The 1064-nt window shown below is 29.4% G+C and overlaps 1 protein-coding gene across 1 annotated transcript in view; it reads left to right on the forward strand.

Annotated features, from left to right (window-relative positions):
- Positions 1-237: 237 nt before the first annotated feature.
- The window catches only part of LOTGIDRAFT_176534 (hypothetical protein), a gene marked incomplete at both ends in the record, with an annotated part of 7855 nt that continues 7028 nt past the window's right edge, over positions 238-1064 (forward strand). The window contains one exon of the mRNA XM_009053999.1: positions 238-315. Within this exon, the coding sequence (XP_009052247.1) occupies positions 238-315 (78 nt within the window). The remainder of the gene's footprint in view (positions 316-1064) is intronic.

Raw genomic sequence — 1064 nt, forward strand, 5'->3', positions numbered from 1 at the left:
CTCAGTCTAGCATCAGGTTCAATGATGGTTAGGACTTCTGGTTTGATTTAATTCTACTATTGCATTGATATGTTTTTATCTTTAGGTTATTGTGAAGGTTGAATTCTCTATTTAGTTTGGAATTCTCTATTTAGTTTGGAATTCTCTATTTAGTTTGGAATTCTCTATTTAGTTTGGAATTCTCTATTTAGTTTTAGATTATGTTGGATTGTGTGTTTAATGGTGGTTTATTTTCAGGCCTGTCTCAGTTGTCGTAACGTGGCATGTGGTCGTTTTAATAATGGGCATGCTCTTAGACATTTTCAAGACAAAAAGGTAAGTATATTATCTGAAATAAGAGAAAGATTCTTAAATATATTCATATGTAAAAAAACTGTTTATGATCATTCTAAATGTGACACATTTAACTGTACAGCAAAGCCAGTAACAGCAGTAATTTTTTTTGAGCATATAATGTTCCTATAAGAGAGATGCTGATCTAATAACTGTTGGTCAGCTTTCATTAATGTTGAAATAAAGACATGTTCTTTGTCTTTTGACCTTTTTTTTAAGAAATTAATCTCCAAAAGAGAAAAGTTTATAATCTTTCAAGGATTAATCATTAGACTGAAATAATGATGAAGGAATTTGTAAATTAGATTAATTTGAAATATAAACCATACAGTATTATTATCTTTCTATTGTTGTACAATTCCAGCATCCATTGGCTATAGAAGTAAATGATAGATATGTTTATTGGTGAGTATTCTGTTATTTATAATCCCTGCATCTACACATTTGATAGGTTCAATCTGATTTATATGCTTGGACCTTATTCTAAAAAACATAACTAACGATGATTTTAGTGTTCCAGTCCTCTGATTGGTCAATCTTTAAAATTGATTACTGTATTCTTAAAATCTAGATTTATCATGGTTAAGCTTTTGAGGATGAGGCCACAGATCTAGTTGCTTAGATCAGTGGTTTTTTTTCCATTGGTCAATCACTAAAATTGATTTGAAATTAAGTTTTATTGTCCAATCAGATGACTGTATTCTTAAAATGTAGATTTATCTTGGCTAAGT

This window comes from Lottia gigantea (genome assembly GCF_000327385.1).
Source record: "Lottia gigantea unplaced genomic scaffold LOTGIsca_2071, whole genome shotgun sequence".
Taxonomy (NCBI): domain Eukaryota; kingdom Metazoa; phylum Mollusca; class Gastropoda; family Lottiidae; genus Lottia; species Lottia gigantea.